The 19,932-nt window shown below is 36.4% G+C and overlaps 1 protein-coding gene across 7 annotated transcripts in view; it reads right to left on the bottom strand.

Annotated features, from left to right (window-relative positions):
• The window catches only part of TRAPPC13 (trafficking protein particle complex subunit 13), a 39,825-nt gene that overhangs the window by 5,349 nt on the left and 14,544 nt on the right, over positions 1 to 19,932 (bottom strand). For 2 of the 7 annotated variants that reach the window (XM_008952776.4, XM_003827437.5), the window contains exons 5-9: positions 12,203 to 12,330; positions 8,511 to 8,583; positions 6,857 to 6,901; positions 3,743 to 3,760; positions 890 to 1,023 (exon numbers count right to left, since the gene is read on the bottom strand). In XM_008952776.4, coding sequence (XP_008951024.1) covers positions 890 to 1,023; positions 3,743 to 3,760; positions 6,857 to 6,901; positions 8,511 to 8,583; positions 12,203 to 12,330 — 398 coding nt within the window. The remainder of the gene's footprint in view (positions 1 to 889; positions 1,024 to 3,742; positions 3,761 to 6,856; positions 6,902 to 8,510; positions 8,584 to 12,202; positions 12,331 to 19,932) is intronic. The other 5 variants (XM_008952777.4, XM_003827436.5, XM_055112345.1 and 2 more) reach the window with 3 other exon arrangements.

Below are 19,932 nucleotides of genomic sequence, written 5' to 3' on the forward strand. Positions count from 1 at the left end.
AATTAAAAGGGCTAGGATCTTTATTTTTATGTAATGGAGGGATGAAGATGGAGCACAGGAGAGTTTTTGGAAAGTGAAACTATTTTGCATAATATAGTAATGGTGGATACATGTTATATATTTGTCAAAACCTACAGTGCTTGCCTATAGTCCCAGATACTTGGGAGATCGTTTGAGTCCAGAAATTTGACTTCAGCCTGGGCAACATTAATGAAACCTGTCTCTTAAAACAAAACAAACCAAAAACCAAAAACAATAAAACATACAACAAAAAGTGTGAATTCTAATGTAAATTATAGACATTAGTTAGTAATCAGTGTCAGTATCGTTTCATCAATTGTAGTAAATGTACCACATTAAAACAAGATGTAGGCCAGGCACAGTGGCTCACGCCTGTAAGGACAGCACTTTGGGAGGATAAGGCGGGCAGATCGCTTGAGGTCAGGAGCTGAAGACCAGCCTGGCCAATATGGTGAAACCCCATCTCTACTAAAAATAAAAAAATTAACCAAGCGTGGTGGCATGCACCTGTAATCCCATCAGCTTGGGAGGCTGATGCACCAAAATTGCTTGAACCCAGGAGGTGGAGGTCACAGTGAGCCTAGATCAAGAACATGCCACTGCATAGAGCTGGACTCTTTCAAAAAAAAAAAAAATAAATAAATAAAAATAAAAATAAAATAAAAAACAAGACGTAAATAACAAGAGAAACTGTGAGGAGTGGAAGAGGGTATGTGGAAACTCTACTTTCTGATGAATTTTTCTATGAACCTCAAATTCTTTAAAAAAAGTCTATTAATTAAAAAAAAAACCCACTGAAGAGCAATGGATGTTTAGAAAAGCATGTATCTTTCAAAACAAGGATAAAGACTTCATAATTAATATTTACCATTCTCCAGCTTGGCTGACTGAATTTAATTCTGTTACATTGTACATAATAGATGGCTCCAGTGAAACTTTCTCCATAAACATAGGTGAGGTTGTCATATTCTGAATCTGGGCTTCCAGAAATACTTCATCAGTCTGAGGATATGAAAAAAATATCCACCAAAGTGTGGCGGCATTTAAAATATTTATCTCAACAAAAATATCTTATCTATATGAAGAAAAAATATTAACCACAAATGTGATTAGTTCATGCCTGCAAATCAAAGTTACCACAATTAATGCAAGAAAAGAAATCTTCACCCTATCATAATTAACAGGGGCAAAGTCAAGTGTTAGTCAACTGATACCTTGTCAAACAATGGATGGAGGATAACTATATTTTGTCTTAACATCCCAAAATACTTAACTGGAATTTCATTTACAAATACTCTTTCTTTTCATTAGGTATTAAAATATTAAAATGTGCTTTAGTATGATGAATATACCTATGCTCCTATAATTTCAGTATTACGTTAAGATAATTAAGTCTTCATTATAATATGGCAGTATAACTTTGATTGTCATATTAATGTCAATTTAGATAGTGTAGTGACCACTAATACTATGAATAATCTATTTTGTAATCTTGAAGGATTTAGCTTTTTAAATTAAAGCAATTTGTGAGTGGTCATTAGTGATTTCTTAGTTCATTTTAAATGTATATTGAGGGCTAAAAAAAGAATATGTGGATTATACTTCACCATCGTAGAGCTTTTAAATCAGGCAAAAGGTATTTTGTAGCCTCAGTGACAGATTTTAAAGCTGATGCTATTTAGCAATATTTGCCAGTAGGTAATTTTAATAGTTAGATAAATTAGATAATTAGATAAATTTAGATAAATTAATTCCCCTAATTATGCTAAACATTATTTTATGCTATTTGGTTATTATTTCCCTTCATGTAATTGAAGGATAACAGACTAACTTGATTTATCTTTGAAACAAACCTACATAAAAAATGATACACTAAGGGTATTCAATAATTTTTTTCAAAAGTTTCATAGTAATATGTTTACTACACATAAATAACATAAAATCAACTATGACCAGAAAAATTTGCCACTTAAGAGCTTTTTATTTTTTTGAGACAGTCTCATTCTGTCACCCAGGCTGGAGTGCGGTGGTGTGATCTTGGTACACTGCAACCTCCGCCTCCCGGGTTCAAGGGATTCTCCTGCCTCAGCCTCCCGAGTAGCTGGGATTATAGGCGCGCAATATCATACTGAGCTAATTTTTGTATTTTTAGTAGAGATAGGGTTTCACCATGTTGGCCAGGCTGGTCTAGAACTCCTGACCTCAAGTGATCCACCCACCTCGGCCTCCCAAAGTGCTGGGATTAGAGGTGTGAGCCACTGTGCCTGGCCTATGAGCTTACCCCCACCCCCACAAGATGGAGTCTTGCTCTGTTGCCCAGAGTAGAGTGCAGTGGCAAGATCTCCTCTCACTGCAAACTTCACCTCCCAGGTTCAAGCGATTCTCCTGCCTCAGCCTCCCTAGTAGCTGGGACTACAGGCAGTGTGCCACCATGCCCAGCTAAATTTTTGTATTTTTATTTATTTTGAGACGAAGTTTCACTCTGTCACCCAGGCTGGAGTGCAGTGGTGCGATCTCAGCTCACTGCAACCTCTGCCTCCTGAGTTCAAGTGATTCTCCTGCCTCAGCCTCTCAAGTAACTGGGATTACGGGCAAGTGCCACCATGCCTGGCTAATTTTTGTATTTTTTATAGAGATGAGGTTTCACCATGTTGGCCAGGCTGGTCTCAAACTCCTGACCTCGTGATCCGCTCGCCTCGGCCTCCCAAAGTGCTGAGATTACAGGCATGAGCCACCGCGCCTGGCTGAGCTTTTTAAACACTAACACCAAGAAAATGAAAATCATTTGCAAAAATATAATGATTAAGTTATAATATAATGTACTATTATCTAAAATAAAACAGATTCTTTAGTTTTTGGGACATGTGTTCAAATGAAAATAGAAATAAAATGATTTATCAGTTTAAAAAAAATGCATCATTTAATGGCATTTTTTGGTTACTGGTTCTAAAAAAAAGTACATATATCCCATCAATCCATTGCTTTTAAAAAAATAACCACAGACCCACATTTCAATTTAAAAACTGCAATTTTCTGCATAAATTTAGGAAGAGCTTAGATAAAACGAAAGAAAAACAAGCAGCATAATGGAAAATCAAGTTAGTTTGAACAGTTAGTGTACAGCAATTTGGTATTTTAAAAATTAAGAATTCAGTGCTAAGGCAGTTGATGTTATTACATATGTAATGTGATATAAGCAAATGCTGCTTATTGTAAAGCATGTATAACTTCGAAAATAAAATTTTAGCCAAGTTGGGAAAATTTGCTTTTCTTCTGTTTCATTTTGTCAACGGCCATCATCACCTGACCCAGACTTAAAACTAAAACCACTGTGCATCTGAAAATGAATTTCAATTATACAGTCTACTCAAAGAACTGAAGGCTAGGATAATCGGGTATTTTACAGTAAGATGATGAAAATCACAAGGCCATTTGACACAAGGTAACATACCTCTTTAAAAAAAAACTAAAGAAGAAACACTGAAAATGAGAATTGTTTCAGTATGACAATTTAACTTTTGAGCTAATTTTCCCCCACGGAATAGAAAATTGATATAATTAAAAAGTACATAAAATTATATATAATCTTTCTGAAGTCACATAGGTGGTATTCACAACTAACTGTTTTTCCACTATGTTTTGTAAAGAGATATTAATTAGGCAGAGTCAAAAAGTGGTGAGTAAGAAAAGTATAAAAATTTATAATAAAAAATCAAATTACCACAGAACTGAGGTCACTCTAATGGAAAAATAAAAAAGAATAATTAGAAAAATCAGAGTTAAATGTTAAAGAAAAAAGAATTACTTTAAAATAAAATGCATTTCTGCATTTTTTAAATTACTAAACAAGACAGCATTAGTAAATAAGAAAGTAAACAGGAAGCAACATAAAGAAATATGACAAACCATTTTTCTAAAAAGGTGAAACTGCTAAGGTTAAATGACAATGGAATAGAGAAGAACCCTATGGCTGAATACTCAACAGTAGCAAACTGTTAAGGGCACATTTTGGAGCAGAGAGGTATACCCCATGACTTTCTAGTTCTATAATTCTTTACCAACATTGCAATTCTTCATAGATAATTTAGGATGAATATATACTATCCTCCACATTCAGAATAGATATACACCGTATACCTTCTCTTAAATTTATGTAATAATGGAATCCTCTTTTTAAGGAATATCTTGGGCAATTAGAGTTCCATTGATCACTTCAGGGAATGTGGGGCTGAACCACTTGAAAAAATTGAGAATTCTCTTCTTCTTAGTAGATTTCATAGTTAGCCTTTTTTTCTTATATATTTCTTCAATGTTTTATTAAGAGCAATCTCAAATGTCACCTCCATCAAATGCATAGCTGGAAATCATTTTTCACCTCTCTAGGTACCCAGGATATGTTACTTCACGATTTGGGTTATATGTGTGGGAGGGGCTTACATTATAGTTGCATCATGTCAGTTTCCTCTACTGGATGCAGGTCCCTTGAGAATTGGGAAGATGTTCTGTTTATATTTGTCTTCAGTACCTGGCAGGTGACCAAATGTTTGAATCCTAGCTTCTAGTCTCACCAATCTGCCTGCAAGGCTTTTCTATCTTAGAAGACTATAACAAAGTTTCTCATGAACTTGTTTTCCTTTAGGTGATTCACATATTACAGCATTATTAGAAACAGTATCAAAATATATGTTTGAGACAGATGTGGGGCCAATAATATTAACTGTAAAAGGACTACAGCACAGAGCAATAAGCATCACTTACTGATATTTCTGTGGTTTATTAACTCCTACAATCTACCTGAAATTCCTGGTTGGGGTCAACATAATCTGCCTCATGCTAGTGGCTGAACAGTATTTGTTTGTCTAATAGGTAATATTAAGTATCTTAGAGAGACCCAAAATGCTATTTGTTCACTCCTGATTTTTAAAGTGAGATCTATTTTCAAAAGTTCAGAATATTACTGAAATTATTTTGATTGAAGTTTGTTAGCAAGATTTAAAGATTATGTCAACATATAATGTTAACTGACAAAGGAAGCAAACAAAATTGTCGTGATTATAAAAATAGAATATTATATATAAGTGAATAAAGACTGCAAAAGAGTATGTATAATGAAAAATCAATTGGTGTGGTGGAATTGTGAATTTTTATTTCTTTATGGAGAGCATGTCACTTCTATAATGTTTATAGAAAAACTAGCAATTTTTTAAATTATTCACAAATCACTCTGAATATTAGCGTTATAAAACTAATTTACAGGTATCTTAGTGTACTACCATATTTTTAATGAAGAAAACCTAAAATAGCTGAATATGTGACTCCTAGGAGCCAGTTACAGAAAATAACCCACGTATTGCCCTATTTTAAATTAATTTTCTAACAGAATAGTTAACATTTTCCCCTCATACTATAGATGAAAGCTTTTCCAGCAAAAATTAGACTATTTAAATCTCACCATGCTGACTAGCTATACTGTAATTAATCAACAGTATGGTATTAATAACAAAAAAGAGGGAATAAATGCGTATTACTCCAACTCACCTATCCCCCACAAAAGAAACATCAACTTTGTAAACATCTAGTAATCTTGATGATGCTTTTCCCTCTCCTCAAATAGGTATGCTCTTTCCTATGTACTTGATACTTCATGTCCATTTGTAACCCTGCTTGAATGCCTTCACTGCTTTGACACTTGTTTCCAACCTGCATTCCTTTCAGACTCCAATCCAGTTTTCCTTCTCTTCCATAAAGCTTCTTTAAACTATTCCAAGATCACATTCCCGAGAGCTCTTGCAGCACATCTTTTCGTATCATTCTCACTATATTCCATTCTAGGTAGTTTTGTTATTACATGCATTTTTTCTTTTCTCCTAATAGGTCTTTGCTGCAGGTTAGGTTCCTTAACTTTGACATCTTAGAAATCCTAGTTATAGTATAAATTTTACTGAGTAAAAATTCAGATTGTGGATGGTAAAAATAAATACCGAATTTGCCATGTGATTAAAAATGTCTGATCATTATCTGGTTTTAGAGTAGTAGAGATATAATCTTCATTTCAAAATACTGTATTTGGATATCTTTGAATTTATCACTGGTATGAAACACATGATTTTGGGGCATAAGAGGGCTAGCAAGAGATCTGATTTTTCTGCAGCTCTAGAAGCCAAGATAAAACAGAATCTTAGAAAAGAAATCCAAGCAATAAATCCTTTCTCCTATGGCAAGTTCTTTTTTTTTTTTTTTTTTTTTTTTTGGGGCAAGTTCTATTTTATCTCTTTTTTTAGGGTAAAAGATAGAGTATCTTCTATTATAAGTTACTTCTCTTTTTGCCAAATTTGTTTTTCCCAAGGAGCTTTTAAAGCCATTACACCAAACTCAGCAACCTAATTCTGCCTGGCAAACTGACTACCCTGGAAATAATTTAATGTGCTAAGCTTCACTTGTCAGTATTTTTCCATGTGAATATTAAATCTATTTTGCAGCGTTAGATCTACTAATTCAATTTTTGTAAAATCCCGAACCACATGTAAATATTCAACAGATTGCTAGTGTAACAACCACCATTAAATGGAATGAGAGGGCAATCATTTAACGAAAGGAGATGAAAGCCTTATAAAATTAACGAGAATAAAAATCAAGACACATTGATTCCATGTAAGTTGAAAAAGATTATGAGACCAATAAAATTATTCAATTTTAACTGAAATTTGTGATTTTTTCAAATAATTTACAGTCACGTTGGCGATTTGCTTCAGTATTAGAAATGTATATAAGAGATTTTTAGTCAAATAAGATCTTAATGTTTAATATGAAATCCCATTAAACACTCAACACTTACCTCTGCATTGTAAAATTTGGTTTTCACATCCAATGGTTTGAGAACCTGGTTAAATAAAGCATATCAATCAGGAGATTGTTATCATGTGACCATTTATTTATTTATTTAAATCAAATAGTGTAAGTTTGTCAGTCATTCTCCAATTTTAATTGTTAAAAGACTTTTCTAATAGGTATGCAATATTCTTCCAAAAAAAAAAAAAAAAAAGAAAAGAAAAAAGAATCCCAAATGTATTTTTTGAAAGGCTACCATTATTTCTTGACTGGGTGATAATTACATTACATGGGTTTTTGCTCCATAATATTTTGTTAAACAAAACACATATATTTTATGTATTTTTCTATATCTATATTCACAAAAACTGTTTGCAAAAAAAAGCAACTGAGCTGGGTGCAGTGGCTCACTCCTGTAATCCCAGCACTTTTAGAGGCCAAGGCAGGCGGATCACCTGAGGTCAGGAGTCGAGACAAGCCTGGCCAACATGGCAAAACCCTGTCTGTACTAAAAATACAAAAATTAACTGGGCGTGGTGGCGGGTGCCTGTAATCCCAGCTACTCGGGAGGCTGAGGCAGGAGAATCGCTTGCACCCAGGAGGCGGAGGCTGCAGTGAGCTGAGATCGCGTCATTGCACTCCAGCCTGGGCGACAAGAGTGAAATGCCGTCTCAAAAAACAAAACAAAACAAAACAAAACAAAAACTGAATCACGTTTTATTTTCTTTCAAAAAGCATACAAATGAATGATTCAGCAAAAGAATGGCAGATTTTTTTCCCCATGAATAGTATTTTTTCTTCCACTTACAAAGGAATGAAAAAAACCCTATACAGTATCATATTTAGATCTATATTTATAATAGACATACGTGGTATTCACATTTCCTCACCCCCCCCCACATAAATGTGCTAAACCAGTGTTTTGAAACTATTTTTGATGGAAGCTGAAAACTGTATATTAATACAAAACTCAAAGTTCCAGTGATTGCTGGAGTCTTTGAAGGAAGCTCAGTCTACTCTAAGTCAATTGTCTCTCCTTTAAATTTCTTTAGAAATTTGATATTATTTACTCTCATTTTATCTGGACTTTACACTCATTTTATCCCTTGTCTACATTGTGTGTTTTCTCAGGCCATAAAAACAAGTTATTTACTTTTTGGAGACAGAGTCTTGTTCTGTTGACCAAGCTGGAGTGCAGTGGCGTGATCACAGCTCACTGAAGCCTTGAAGCCTGGGGTCAAGCGATCCTTCCGCCTCAGCCTCCCAACTAGCTAGGATTATAGGCTTGTGCTACCTGTAGTCCTAGGTCATGTTGTCTGGGCTATCTTGAACTGGCCTCAAGTGATCCTCCCCACTTTGCTTCCCAAAGCACTGGGATTATAGGTGTGAGCCACTGTGCCAGACTCAGCTATTTTTTTCTTTTATTTTGAATAAACACCTTCAAGTTTCATTACAAAAACATGTTGGCAATGATAATTCTTCTGCTTTTATTCACCTTAATTTAGTCTGAGTTTAGACTGCTAGTCATATGACAAATTCAAAAATATTGAGCTATTTGCTTTATTTGGAGCTTGTTTTCCCTGCAGATAAACGGGAATAACTGTATACTACCAGGAAGAAAAAGGCATATAAAAACTATTTACCATTGTCATATTCAATACCTGAAATTTGAAGAATTTTCTGAAATACATTTTTTCTCCAGCCTGAGTTGTATAACTCACAGCACATACCAAGCTGAAACAGAAAGATGTCTTAACAATTCTGAGTCATTTTTAATTTTAATAGTAAATCAAACACACCTCAATTCTACTAAGAAATTTGGAAAACACTTATTTCTATGGTGTGGATGTGTGAGATTAGAGCAGGGGAAAAAGTCAGAATAGATATGGACATAATTACATGAACAAGAAAGCTCTGATTAGTAAAATGAGATATAACATTTTTGGAGCACAAAATCAGAAACTTCCTGACTTCACCTGAAAGGTGAAATATATTCCAAAATAATTCTCAGAATAATCAAATATTTGAGTATATAAAACAAGTTCATATAAACTAGAAAAAAATATGGATTAAAAAAATTCCAGCTGGGCACGGTTGTTCATGCCTGTAATCCTAGCACTTTGGGAGGTCAAGGCGGGCGGATCACTTGAGGTCAGGAGTTCGAGAGCAGCCTGGCAAACATGGTGAAACCCTGTCTCTACTAAAATTACAAAAATTAGCTGGGTGTGGTGGCGGGCGCCTGTAACCCCAGCTACTCCGGAGGCTGAGGCAGGAGAATCGCTTGAACCCAGGAGGTGGAGGTTGTGGTGAGCTGAGATTGCGCCATTGCACTCCAGCCTGAGCAACAAGAGCAAAACTCCATCTCAAAAAAAAAAAAAAAAAAAGGCCAGGTGTGGTGGCTCATGCCTGTAATCCCAGCACCTTGGGAGGCCGAGGTGGGCAGATCACGAGGTCAGGAGATCGAGACCATCCTGGCTAACACGATGAAACCCTGTCTCTACTAAAAAAATACAAAAAATTAGCTGGGCATGGTGGCGGGCACCTGTAGTCCCAGCTACTCGGGAGTCTGAGGCAGGAGAATGGCGTGAACCCGGGAGGCAGAGCTTGCAGTGAGCTGAGATTGCGCCACTGCACTCCAGTCTGGGCGACAGAGCAAGACTCCATCTCAAAAAAAAAAAAAAAAATACAGATAGATTTCTTAACATAAATGCAACGAGAAATACTGTTATGTAAAAAATTTTAAGTTGAATCAAAACACTAAAACAATTACAAAGCAGAAACAAACTAGGATAAAATACTTGTAACAATACGAGAAAGTGGTTACACTTTAATACTTAATATGACAAAGGGTTCCCATAAGTTAATAAGCAAAACACCAATAGATCACTCAAAACATGAGAAAAGGAATACACAGTTAAATCACAGTACCATAACTGGCTAACAAAAATGTGAAAATGTTCAGCCTCACAAGTAGTCAGAGAAACACATTAAAATAATGAGGTAATATTTTTCCGTTTATCAAGATTTGAAAAAAATTCTTTATAAGTGATGTCAGAGTTGGTGAGGGTTTAGAGAAACTGTCTTTCTACCCTGCTAGTGGTTGGAAGAAATTTAACAATCTTTTAGTGAAAGAGCCTTAAAAATGCTTAATGTGTTCTCATAGTAAAACCACTTCAAATATTCCACATAAGGAAACATTAAGGTGTTCATCTCTGTGTTACTTTTAACAGTGAAAAACCGAAAATAAACATCCAACATTACGGTAAACAAAAAACACTGTACAATTGTGTTAGATGGAGTCATGTAAAAAAAAAAGTTTCTTTTTTTGAGGCAGGGTCCCACTGTGTCACCCAGGCTGAAGAGCAGTGGCGTGATCATGGATCACTGAAGCCTTGACCTCCTGGGCTCAAGCAATCCTCCCGCCTCAGTCTCCCGACTAGCTGAGACTACAGGCATGCTGTATCATGTCTGGCTAATTTTTGTATTTTTTGTAAAGATGGGATTTCATCATGTGTCCCAGGCTGGTCTTGAGCTCCTGAGCTCAAGCGATCTGCCTACCTTAGCCTCCCAAATTATTAGGGATTACAGGCATGAGCCACCACACCCGGCCCAAAAACTGTGTTTCCAAAAAATACTGTCTATTGTGGGTGAAAATGTTCACACTGTATTTAAAAAAATAAAACTATGAGCAATATGGCCAAAATTTTGTAAAATATTATTTATACACATTTATTTTATATATATATGCAAAAAGACTGGAAAGAAATATATTAATATTTTAATAGTGGTTGGTTATATGGGGTGGTAACATTAGCAGGTAATATAATTTCTCCGTTATACTTGTGCTGCCTAGTACTGACTAAGTAAGGCAGGGGCTAGGAAGAGGACTGATCAAAGCACAATACATGCCTTCTAAGTGCTCACAGTAAGACTAGTATAGCAAGGTAGAGGATCTAAAACTAGGTTTGGATTTGAGTTCTATGTCTTCTAAACTAGCTGCTTAATTGTACAAGTCTCATTTTCTGTAAAATGGAGATTTTACACATTTATTACCATTTCAATAAATACTGACTTCTGTTCTCTGCTAGATCCTTGGACTACAGCAGACTTCATGCATCTCCTACTTTAATGGGAAAGGCAGGCACTCAATAAGTAAATACAAAACATTTTTTAAAATGATAAATGGTGGGTGTTATAGAAGATACAAAAAGTGGGATTTAATCTAGTCTAGCAGGTTAGGAAAACTTCTTGAGGAAGTAGTGCTGAATCTGAGATTTGAAAGAGAAGTAGAAGTAAACTAAATAAAATGCCATAGGTATTCCTTTGTAAGGGAAGAATGCATTTCAATCCATGGAGTCTGGAGATAAAAGAAGTCAAATAATGACTGCAGGGTGGAGAGGGAGGGATGGGTGGTGATGGTAAGAACTACTGTGGTTTGTAAGAATTAGGTTGCAGAGAGCTTTGTAAAACATTTGCAAAGTCAGAATTTCCTAAGGACAATGGGCAATCACTGAAGAAGTAAGTGACTTATACAAGATCACATAACAAATGATGAAGCTGAAATTTGAATTCTGGGAAGTCTGACTCCAAAGCCCAAAGAATATACATGAAAAAGTCCCTAAAATAGAGCTTGTCACCAAAATTAAGTGATTAGATAACAGCTAATATTATATACTTCAATGGGCACAAAGAGAAGCAAAAGTGGTAAAGTAGAGATGAAGAAGAGATAAATGAAAGATATTCAGGAGAATTAATAGGATTTTGTGAACTGACTGGATGCAGGATTTCTAAAGGAGATGAAGAAGTCTAAAATTACTTCAGATGGCTAAAATTTTCATATTGCCTCTCAGACTGAAAGAAAAATAGAGCGTTCACATTCAGATACATACACAAGGCAGGAATACAGAATTTGATTTTTTTTCACAGTGTGCCTTATTTTGGTCCTACATTTCTGAGTTCTCAGGACAGAGTGCATATACCTGGTTAAATACAAAACTGAAAAACTGAATTTAAAAATAAACACTATGAACATCAGTTACTAGCATTTCAAAACACAATAAATTTACTTTTAGAGTGCTACCTGGGTTTTAAACATTTTGTACAGCTTTTCATTTTTTAGAGATTGTAGATGTAAAAAAATAAAACTAGAGATAAATGATGATAAACTGGATTTTCTCCCTACAAAACAAACATTTGGTTTAAACTTTATCTCTGGTAAACATGCCAACATAGAACATAAAATTCCTTTTGAAGTAGGTTCCTATGCTTCATGGTGAATGAAAAGAAAGCAAAAATTTCAAACAAAGGCATATATAAGTAAAAACCTTTGAGAACTAATAAAATTAATCCTTACATGTGTGTTCCAATTTCTTTGACTTCATGATGTATAACATCATCAATACAACAATCCGGTTTAAGTTCAGCCACTGCAGCATTGGAGGCTGAAAGATTTAAACGCTGAGAACTTGTCTGAAGATCAGCCTTGAAAGAAAGTTAAAAAAAAAAAAAAAGTCCAAATGAGACTGGTTACCTACAGGGTGTGCATGGCTATGAGTGGAAAGAATAGGGGAATAAGAATTAGGAAAGAAGGATGAAAGGGGGAGAAACACTTTTATGTGTAAACCTTTCTGTATAGCTCTGATGCTTAGAACCATGGCAATGGCACACCCCCCCCACCCAAAAAAAATAAATAAATAAGATCAAGCAGGAATTAGGGAGAATTCAAAATGGAATACAAACAGTAACAAATGAACCTAACTGTATTACAAATGAAGAATACAATCGGGCTATAGCAGAGGGAAGGGTAAAAGTGGAACTAACCTAAGTAAGTTTGGAAAACAAAATCTTAACTGTAATCTATGGCTAAAGACAAAAAGAATGGTACACAAATATACTCTAGCTACGACACATGTGTTTTTTCACCATTTTATGTGTATACTAGGACAAAACAAAATAATACATTGTGGATAACAAGAGACAGGTTTCTTACCTTCAGAGAAAAAAAAAGGTACAAATAAGGAAAGGGGGGAAGCTACAATGGTGTTGGACTGGAATTTGAGGCATCAGTATGAACACATGGTTTTTAAATATATATTCAGATGGACTTCACTGAAACAAATAGATATGTATGTATGTGCTAGTATATAACACTAAAAGATAAGTAATCGTCCAAAACAAAATTAGATGTCAGAGATCAATTCGTTTATAAGAGAACTAGAAAATGACATTAAAGCCACCAACTAAGAAAGCACTACCTCGTCTAAAGTAGCACTTTCCCTCCACCCGATGATGCTCCATTATATTTCTTTTTTCTCCTTTTGAACATTTATCACTCTGTCTTAAAACTACCCTCCCCCTTATCTCAATTACTTTCTACCACATTCAACTTTTGCTTCCTTTGTAACATTTGTCACAATCTATAATTACCTTATGTATGATTTTGTTTACCTGTTTCTTTCTGTCTCCCCTACCAGAAAAGTCTATGGAGGCAGGAACCTCGTCTTCTCTTGCTCACCACTATAGCATGGTGCCTGGCACATAGTAGGCAATTAATCAATATTTGTTGAATAATGAATGGATGAATTTATGATAAAACTTCCAAGGCAAAAAAAAAAAATTGAGGGAAAGCAAAGATCACATTAGGTCATGGGAGTTAGTGGAGGTTTTTACATGAGAGTTAGGATTCTTTTAAGTTTTTGTTTCTTTTATAAAACAGTTTTTTGTTTGTTTGTTTGTTCGTTTGTTTTGAGACAGAGTCTTGCTCTGTCGTCCAGGCTGGAGTGCAGTGGCACCATCTCGGCTCACTGCAAGCTCCATCTCCCAGGTTCACGCCATTCTCCTGCCTCAGCCTCCCGAGTAGCTGGGATTACAGGCATGCGCCACCACGCCCGGCTAATTTTTTGTATTTTTAGTAGAGACGGGGTTTCACCGTGTTAGCCAGGATGGTCTCGATCTCCTGACCTCGTGATCCGCCCGCCTCGGCCTCCCAAAGTGCTGGGATTACAGGCGTTAGCCACCGCACCCTGCTAAAAAACAGTTTTGCAGTTAATTCTAACCCAACAATCTTATGTTAGACACTTTGAAATGGGATATTTATTAGTGCTGTGTCTTTTGTTATATTCAGTTATAAAACAATAGTAGCTCACATTTATTTGGTACCTATTATGTGCAAGGCCCTGTTCTAAGCATATTATTCATTTAATCCCCATATCCTGAAGTAGGTATTAGTATTATCCCCATTTCACAGACCACAGACAATGAAACCAAGGCACAGAAAAGTAACAACTTTCCCAAGGTTATACAATTCATAAGTAATAAAGCTGAGATTCAAAATTCTTTTTTTTTTTTTTTTTTTTTTTTTGAGACAGAGTTTCACTCTTGTTGCCCAGGCTGGAGTGCAATGGCATGATCTTGGCTGACTGCAACCTCTGCCTACCAGGTTCAGGCGATTCTCCTGCCTCAGCCTCCGGAGTAGCTGGGATTACAGGCGCCCGTCACCACGTCCAGCTAATTTTTTGTATTTTTAGTAGAGATGGGGTTTCACCATGTTGGCCAGGCTGGTCTTGAACTCCTGGCCTCAGGTGATCTGCCCGCCTTGGCCTCCCAAAGTGCTGAGATTACAGTTATGAGCCACCGCGCCCAGCCCTAAAAGTTCTTAAACATTTTTTTTTTTTTTGGAGACGGAGTCTCGCTCTCACCCAGGTTGGAGTGCAGCGGCACCATCTTGGCTCACTGCAACCTCTACCTCCCAGGTTCAAGTGATTGTCCTGCCTCAGCCTCCCCAGTAGCTGGGATTACAGGCAAGCGGCACTAAGCCTGGCTAAATTTTGTATTTTTAGCAGAAACGGGGTTACACCATGTTGGCCAGGCTGGTCTCAAACTTCTGGCCTCAAGTGATCTGCTGCCTCGGGCTCCCAAAGTGCTGGAATTACAGGTGTTAGCCACTGCGCCCAGATATAAATTCTTAAACATTTTTGAAATTAGAGAAAAAAAGAAATAATTGAACCCATTGGCTTTCTGTTGAATATGTTTTCCTATGTGTCCTCTGTGTCATTTTAATCATAACTGCAGTTTTTTGATAAGTAGGATTTGAAAAGGCAGAGAGGAAAGGGGTTGGGGGAACTTATTCTAAGTAAGTTGAACAGAGCTAGCAAAATACCACAAGTGTGAAAGCTCAAGATGTCTTCAGAGGACACTAAGAGTTTGGTATAATTGGCCAGGCATTGTGGCAGTTTCCTGTAATCCCAGCTACTCGGGAGGCTGAGGCAGGAGAATCACTTGAAACCAGGAGGTGGAGGTTGCAGACCCATATTGAAAGGGTCTACTTGGAATCAGGGAAATCACACCCAAAGACCAATTTTGAAACATAAAGAAAAAAAATCACCAGGACCTCCAGGAAAAATTATGAAATAACTTACAAGGCAAGAGAATTAGACTGGCCTCAATCCTCTCAAAAACAACATACAGAGCTGAGCAATAAAGGAGTAGCATTTTCAAAAAACATAAGGAAATAAAAATGTAAACAGAAGATTTTAAATCTAGCCAAACTAAACTTGAAGTATTGAAAAACGCCTTTGAACAAGGGCTCAGAGAATATTGTACCCACAAGAACTTCCTGAGCAATCTACTTGAATATTTTTAATATTAAAAGCCGCAATTCACAATGACTAACAATAATTATAAATATGCATGAAACAGCATACTCTTTTTCTTTCTTTCTTTCTTTTTTTTTTTTTTTTTCTGAGACGGAGTCTCACTCTGTCGCCCAGGCTGGAGTGCAGTGGCACGATCTCGGCTCACTGCAAGCTCTGCCTCCCGGGTTCACGCCATTCTCCTGCCTCAGCCTCCCGAGTAGCTGGGACTAGAGGCGCCCGCCATCACACCCGGCTAATTTTTGTATTTTTAGTAGACACAGGGTTTCACCGTGTTAGCCAGGATGGTCTTGATCTCCTGACCTTGTGATCCGCCCGCCTCGGCCTCCCAAAGTGCTGGGATTACAGGCATGAGCCACCCCACCCAGCCGAAACAGCAGTCTTTATAAAGCAAAATATATGAGATTTTAGAATATATATATAGAAATACACTAGTAATATGAGACAAACATGCCACTCTTAGTATAAGACGGATGAAGTTAACAATAAATATACAGAATCTAGCCCTAAACAACACAATTGATAAAATAGCTCTTATGAATATATATATATCTCTCTAGCTTTACAGCCAATAATAAAACATATACATTCTTCTCAAGTACACATGGAAAATTCATAAAAAATCAATATTGGGTCATAAGACATCATCAGTAAGTTCCATAAGCTGAAATATTACAAGAACAACGCTGATTGGAATGTAATAAAATTATAAATTATTAACAACAATTAAAATAGAAAAAAAATAAGCCTTTCCCCCTAAAAAGCTTTTCCATTAAACAACCCTTGGGTAGAAGGTGAAATACGACTGAAATTACAGAATTCTTTAAAAAGTAATGATAAAAATATAAAAAAAGTTTTTAATTTGGGCAATTCTGCAAAGTATTTTCACATTTATTATATTGTCTTAATGTAAGATACGGTGTTTGGGATGTTCAACAATGCTACTACCTCTTTACTGTTGTACAGTAGGCATCAGCTCTTTCTTCCACCATCAATTTTTAATTTTTAATTTATTTTTTAATTTGGTCTCACTACATTGGGCAACAGAGCGAGATGCTGTCTCCAAAAAATAAAAAATAATTAGCCAGGTGTGGTGGTATGCAACTGCAGTTACAACAACTCGCGAGGCTAAGATGGGAGGATTGCTTGAACCTTGGAGGTGGAGGCTACAGTGAGCTATGATCACACCAACCTGGGCAACAGAGTGAAACCTCACCTCTTAAAATAAAAAATAATGAGAATAAAAATGCTATGCATTTGAATCTTCAGGATATAACAAGCAGTGAATCAGAGGAAAATTAACTTTTATCAATATAAATCAAAGAATCAAAATAAAAGAATAAAATTCCTAGCTAAAAAATGGTAGAAAAAGAATAAAGTAAATAAACAGAAGCATAATAAAAGAAATAGAAGCACAACTTAAAGAGAATAGAAACATATGGGATATAAGTAATTTTTTAAGTCTTGGATTTTTTTTGAAGTTAAAATACACAAACCAAGAGCTAGCTAACTTAATCAAGAAAAAAACCAAACCTAAGAAATGACCAGGGGAAAATGTTGCAATACAAGAAATTTTTTTTTTTTTTAAGATGGAGTCTCACACTGTTGCCCAGGCTGGAGTGCAGTGGCGCAATCTCGGCTCACTGCAACCTCCGCCTCCTAAGTTCAAGCGATTCTCCTGCCTCAGCCTCCTGAGTAGCTGGGATTACAGGCACTCGCCAGCACGCCCAGCTAATTTTTGTATTTTTAGTAGAGATGAGGTTTCACCATGTTGGCCAGGGTGGTCTCGAACTTCTGACCTCAGGTGATCCACCTGCCTCGGCCTCCCAAAGTGCTGGGATTACAGGCGTGAGCCACTGCATCCGGCCAACAGAAGAAAATTTTAAGAGCCTACTTTACAGACCTCTATGCAGATAAATGTGAAAATCTACATGAAATGAAATGGATTATTTCCTAGAAAAAAACAGCTTAACAAAATTGACACCCTTAGAGATAAACTGCTTAAACATACTATATTCATAGGAAAAAAAGAAAAAAGAAAAAATGTTATCAGGGAGCTTCCCCATTTTAAAAAAGAAAAGAACCAGCTCATATGATTTTGCAGGGAATTCTATAAATCGTTCAAAGAATAGGTAATCTAAATGATCCACAGTTCTCTGTATTTGTTTTGTCTTGTTTTTTTTTTTTTTTTTTTCTCAGACAGGGTATTGCCCTGTCATCCAGGCTAGGATGCAGTGGCACAATTATAGCTCACTGCAGCCTCGAATTCATGAGTTCAAGTGATCCTCCTGCCTCAGCCTCCCAAGTAGCTAGGACTACAAGTATGCGCCACCATGGCCAGAGAATTTTTAAATTTCTTTCTTGTAGGGACATCGATCATTATATTCCCCAGGCGAGTCCTGGGGACCCTCCTGGATTCAAGGGCTCCTCCTGCCTTGGTCTCCCAAAGTGCTGGATTACAGCCATGAGCCACTGAGTCTAGCCTGATGCACATATTGTTCCAAAGCACTGAAAATACTGGAAAAACATCCGAAATCTTTTATTAAGCAACCATAATACTGACACCTAAAACCTGATCAAAAGACAACACACAAATACAGGTCAATATCAAGCTGTGCTTCATGACCTATATCCTCTTAAGTGATTCTGATGTCACAATTGGCTTATCTGGCCAGATATGGTGGCTCACATGTGTAATTCCAGCACTTTGGGAGGCTGATGCGGGAGGCTTGCTTGAGTCCAGGAGTTCAAGACCTGCTTGAGCAACATAGCAAGACCTTGTCTCTAAAAAATATTAAAAAATTAGACAGGGATAGTGTCACACCCCTGCAGTCCCAGCTACTCAGGAGGCTAAGGCAGTAGGATCCCTTGAGCCCATGAGTTTGAGGTTACAGTGAGCTATGATCATGCTACTGCACTCCAGCCTGGGTGACAGAGCTAGATCCTCTCTCAAAAAAAAAAGAAAGAAAAAGAAAAATAGAATTATTATATATCATGAGTCTGAATGTCTAGTTGAACCTAAGACCCCTAGTGAGTACTACACTGCTTATAATTATTATTATAAAAGTGAATAAAGGCATGAAATATAAAATCATGTTTTAGAACATGCATACTACTGTATTCTTTGATCTTTATAGTACTGACATCTTAAAGTATATGCCTTTGCTATTTTATTAATCTCTTATAAAAATAAATTCAATATTTACTGAATTTACTGAATTGCCAGTATTTACTGAATTCCAAGAAATTCAATATTTACAACATAGAAAGACAAAAGTATATGTTCTCAAACTTTTGAAAATCAGATCTTTTCACAATCGAATGTAGAGGTTGGCAAGCTTTTTCTCTGAAGTCATTAGCAAATATTTTAGATTTTAGAGGCCATACAATCTCCGTTTCAACTATATACAACTCTGCTGTGGTAGCTGGAAATCAGCCACAGATAATACATAAACAAATGAGTATGGCTGTGTGTCAATAAAACTTTATTTATGGACACTGACATTTGAATTTCTTTTTTGTTTGTTTGTAGAGGAGGTGCCGTGCTATGTTGTGTAGGCTGGTCTCAAACTCGTAGCCTGAAGCAATCTTCCTGCCTTGGCTCCCAAAGCACTGGGATTATAGGCAGGAGCCACCACACCTGGCCTGAAATTTGAATTTCATGTAATTTTCACAAGTCACAAAATATTCTTTTCAATAATTTGAAAATGTGAAAACCATTCTTAGTTCAAAAGCCTTATAAAAACAGACAATGGACCAAATTTGGTCTTTGGGCTGTAGTTTGTCAACCCCTAATTTAATGAAAGGCAGAGACCCCATCCATATATAACAAACATATGTACGTGTATGCACAAATTTGCATCCAGTTTCTGGAAGTTGGGTCTATTTGCTCTCTAACGTCCTTGTTAACTTTAAAACTCTATGATCATTTTCAAACTCATTCTAATTAGAGGTCCTTTTTGGAATACTCCAATTACCTGAACTCATCACTCTAAGACAGGTTTTACAAAAACTTCTCCCCCACATACTGTGAATTCTTACCTTCTTTTTGCTCTTTTTCTTTTGAAGACATTTCAGGTCATTAGCGGAGTTAGCATATTCTATCTTTTAATTTCTACACTACTTCAAAGGTCTTCTAACTGTTCCATTTTCTACAAAGCATCCCATACAATGTGCTCATATGAGTCTTTCTAACACAAAGAGTGCTCAAAAGCCAACTGCCTGCTGTTTTTTATTTAATTTTTTTCAGAGACAGGTCTTGTTCTGTAGCCCATGCTGGAGTGCCCAGGAAAAACTCAATGCAGCCTCAAACTCCTGGGCTTAAACAATCCTCCAGTTTCAGCTTCATGAGTAGCTGGGACTACAGGTGTGTGCCAGCATGCTCAACTACTTTTTAAATTGTTTGTAGAGATGGGAGTCTCGTTACATTTCC

This window comes from Pan paniscus, chromosome 4 (genome assembly GCF_029289425.2).
Source record: "Pan paniscus chromosome 4, NHGRI_mPanPan1-v2.0_pri, whole genome shotgun sequence".
Lineage (NCBI taxonomy): Eukaryota > Metazoa > Chordata > Mammalia > Primates > Hominidae > Pan > Pan paniscus.